This window comes from Metopolophium dirhodum, chromosome 3, assembly GCF_019925205.1.
Source record: "Metopolophium dirhodum isolate CAU chromosome 3, ASM1992520v1, whole genome shotgun sequence".
Classification (NCBI taxonomy): domain Eukaryota; kingdom Metazoa; phylum Arthropoda; class Insecta; order Hemiptera; family Aphididae; genus Metopolophium; species Metopolophium dirhodum.
In genome coordinates this window covers 1,051,367-1,053,533 of record NC_083562.1, presented here as the reverse complement: position 1 = coordinate 1,053,533, position 2,167 = coordinate 1,051,367, and the positions used below count along the sequence as shown (strand labels likewise).

The 2,167-nt window shown below is 38.0% G+C and overlaps 1 protein-coding gene across 2 annotated transcripts; it reads left to right on the top strand.

Annotated features, from left to right (window-relative positions):
• The first annotated feature begins 680 nt into the window (after window positions 1–680).
• On the top strand, window positions 681–2,167 carry LOC132941736 (uncharacterized). Of its 2 annotated transcripts, none has more exons than XM_061009885.1 (3): window positions 681–1,653; window positions 1,716–1,838; window positions 1,905–2,167. In XM_061009885.1, the coding sequence occupies exons 1-3, from the start codon at window positions 958–960 to the stop codon at window positions 2,130–2,132; spliced, it is 1,047 nt and encodes a 348-aa protein (XP_060865868.1). In that variant the 5' UTR covers window positions 681–957; the 3' UTR covers window positions 2,133–2,167. The 2 variants fall into 2 exon arrangements, with proteins under 2 accessions (XP_060865868.1, XP_060865867.1); XM_061009884.1 differs by having other exon boundaries at window positions 1,710–1,838.

Sequence of the window (2,167 nt, the reverse complement as noted above, 5' to 3'; positions counted from 1 at the left end):
GAAACTAAATATCAACTGCAAAATTATAGATTAATAAGTTTTCTGCAGAATTTTAACGATAGCTAATAATTTAACAAAAATTTGAACTTATGAAGCTAAGCCCCCCAAAAATGTCCATAGCAGTAGTATCATTTGGGGAGTTCAGACCGCTCGCCCCCTCGCCCTCCTCGCCCTCCTCGCCCTCCTCGCCCTCCTCGCCCCCTCGCCCTCCTCGCCCTCCTCGCCCTCCGCACCCCCTCGCCCTCCTCGCCCTCCTCGCCCTCCGCACCCTCCGCACCATCAGTTAATTAGTGATAACGATTATCCGTAACGTGTGCGGTGTATAAATCTCCTTATCAGTAATTAACTCCTACTATCAGCATCTGATGCAACTACCGTAACCTTATCAGTAATTAACTCCTCATTAGTGATAACGATTATCCGTAACGTGTGCGGTGTATAAATCTCCTTATCAGTAATTAACTCCTCATTAGTGATAACGATTATCCGTAACGTGTGCGGTGTATAAATCTCCTTATCAGTAATTAACTCCTACTATCAACGTTGAGTGTGAAATTAAAAATAAACATATATTATTATTAAATATCGTATGACGCATATATTTATTGTTATGACGGTGTAGATTTATTCAAATAGCCGAAAATCACGAAATAAACGCTTATTGATATAATTCAGAAATATCTACTGTATGTCTACATTTGGAGTACGGTGTAGGTTTTTTTGAAAACGATCAAATAGCCGAAAATCAAGAAATAAACCTATATTATTTAATATGAGAAATATCTACAACACGTGAATGTGAAACGGACACTATATAGGCTCCGCAAGAGTCGGCATTCAATCAGTCTGTCGTCAAGTGTACACACGTACGATTCTCCTCCGTCTTTATTATATTTGTTAAGTGTTTACAATTTTTCCAAGTCTTTATTATTTTTATAATAAACAATTTTTAAAAACATGGCTGGTTCAATTGAAGACAACGCTGCATTATACAAGAAGAAGACCTTTACGTATGTACCACCATCACCACCGGCTGAACTCATCGAAACCACAAGCTACACGATCAACTTTACAGCACGCAAATTCATACTTGTCGGTGTCGATCCTACTGATAATTTTCAAGTCACCGTTCATTTATTAACACCATCGCGTCATGTTAAAATATCGCCGGATTTCCTGAGACGCATATTCTCTATGATGGGGCATATCTTATCATTTATATTAGATACGGTCCAGTACAAGCGCATCATATTTCTTGAGACGGAATTTCATAAAATATCCAGTATGGTGTATGGCGGAGAAAATGTGCTAGTAATAGAGTCAAAAACTCAGGACGGGTGCAGAGTACTGTTAAATCGGGAGGACTTGATTAAGCTTCAATATCTTGAATGTAGTATTTTCGAAAGTATTGTACGGAAAGAAATAAACACTGCTCCATTAATTACAAGGCAGTTTGACGATTTTGCGATGTATCTACATGAGAAATCTGCTCACCTTAAATCACCACCGAAAAATTTAGAAGAGATGTTAATATTCATTAAAAACGTACAAGACGATCGAACGGAGAAAATTTACCCAAACATGATCGGTCAAATACAAATGTATGCAACCGTACAACTAGCTGAAACTGTGTTACAACAGTTGACGCATGAGGTAATTCATAAATATAGTAGTACATGTAAAAAAAAAAATATTTAATACAATTTTAGTTACAGAATGGTCAAATGGATACACCAACGTCTCCAAGCTATTCGCCGGTCAGCAATATATTCAGCATGCACGACGATTCATCTGCACGTGATGGATTTAATCAGCCTAAGGATGATATTTTAGCTAAGGTAATTTATATAAACATAGTTTTAAAAATAAAAACACAATATTTATTTTATATTTATTTTTCCCAGGCACTAGATCATATTGATGGACCTGCACGGACACCAGCCGAGATTCGCAACCCGCAGGCATACGAGGTAAACGATGGGCCTGATTTTTTCTACCAATTCAGGACGATATCACCACCGCAACCTTACCCAACTTTCACCGAACATCCAGTGCCATCACACAAACGATCTCAGTCAACCTTCGCCAAGCATCCGACGCCAGTACGTGATGTTAAGCGACGTCTATTTTAATATTTGTATGACTAATTTATGTGAAAATAAAACAA